This window comes from Alligator sinensis, unplaced genomic scaffold (assembly GCF_000455745.1).
Source record: "Alligator sinensis unplaced genomic scaffold, ASM45574v1 scaffold337_1, whole genome shotgun sequence".
Lineage (NCBI taxonomy): Eukaryota > Metazoa > Chordata > Crocodylia > Alligatoridae > Alligator > Alligator sinensis.
The window spans coordinates 3,096,406-3,096,704 of NW_005841927.1; the positions used below are offsets into that span (position 1 = coordinate 3,096,406).

Below are 299 nucleotides of genomic sequence, written 5' to 3' on the forward strand. Positions count from 1 at the left end.
CGAGCCCGAGCCGGAGCGCGAGCCGCCGCCGCCGCCGCAGCGCTCGGGAGCTGTCCGCGGTGCTGAGCCGGGGGTGCCGCAGGGGCCGCCGCCGACACAGCGCTTCCCATGTGCATGCAGTATGCGCCTGCCCTGGAGGATGGATCACTGCCTCATCTACATCAACGCCTCGCTGCTCTTCTGCTTCAGCTACGCCAGCCTCTTCCTGGTGGAAGCAGGTAAGCGGGGACCCTTGCATGGACCCCCCCCACCCCTCACCCCGCGGCAGAGCCCGGCGGGGCTGCCGCCCCCTCCACCCC

The 299-nt window shown here is 72.2% G+C and overlaps 2 protein-coding genes across 3 annotated transcripts in view; one reads left to right on the forward strand and one right to left on the reverse strand.

The window, feature by feature from the left end:
• The window catches only part of LOC102368508 (neuron-specific calcium-binding protein hippocalcin), a 91,423-nt gene that overhangs the window by 42,961 nt on the left and 48,163 nt on the right, over positions 1-299 (reverse strand). The window lies entirely within an intron of this gene.
• FNDC5 (fibronectin type III domain containing 5) overlaps positions 1-299 on the forward strand; it is a 33,336-nt gene that overhangs the window by 8,237 nt on the left and 24,800 nt on the right. Inside the window, exon 2 of the mRNA XM_025198694.1 lies at positions 121-218. Coding sequence (XP_025054479.1) covers positions 122-218 — 97 coding nt within the window. The 5' untranslated portion in view covers position 121. The remainder of the gene's footprint in view (positions 1-120; positions 219-299) is intronic.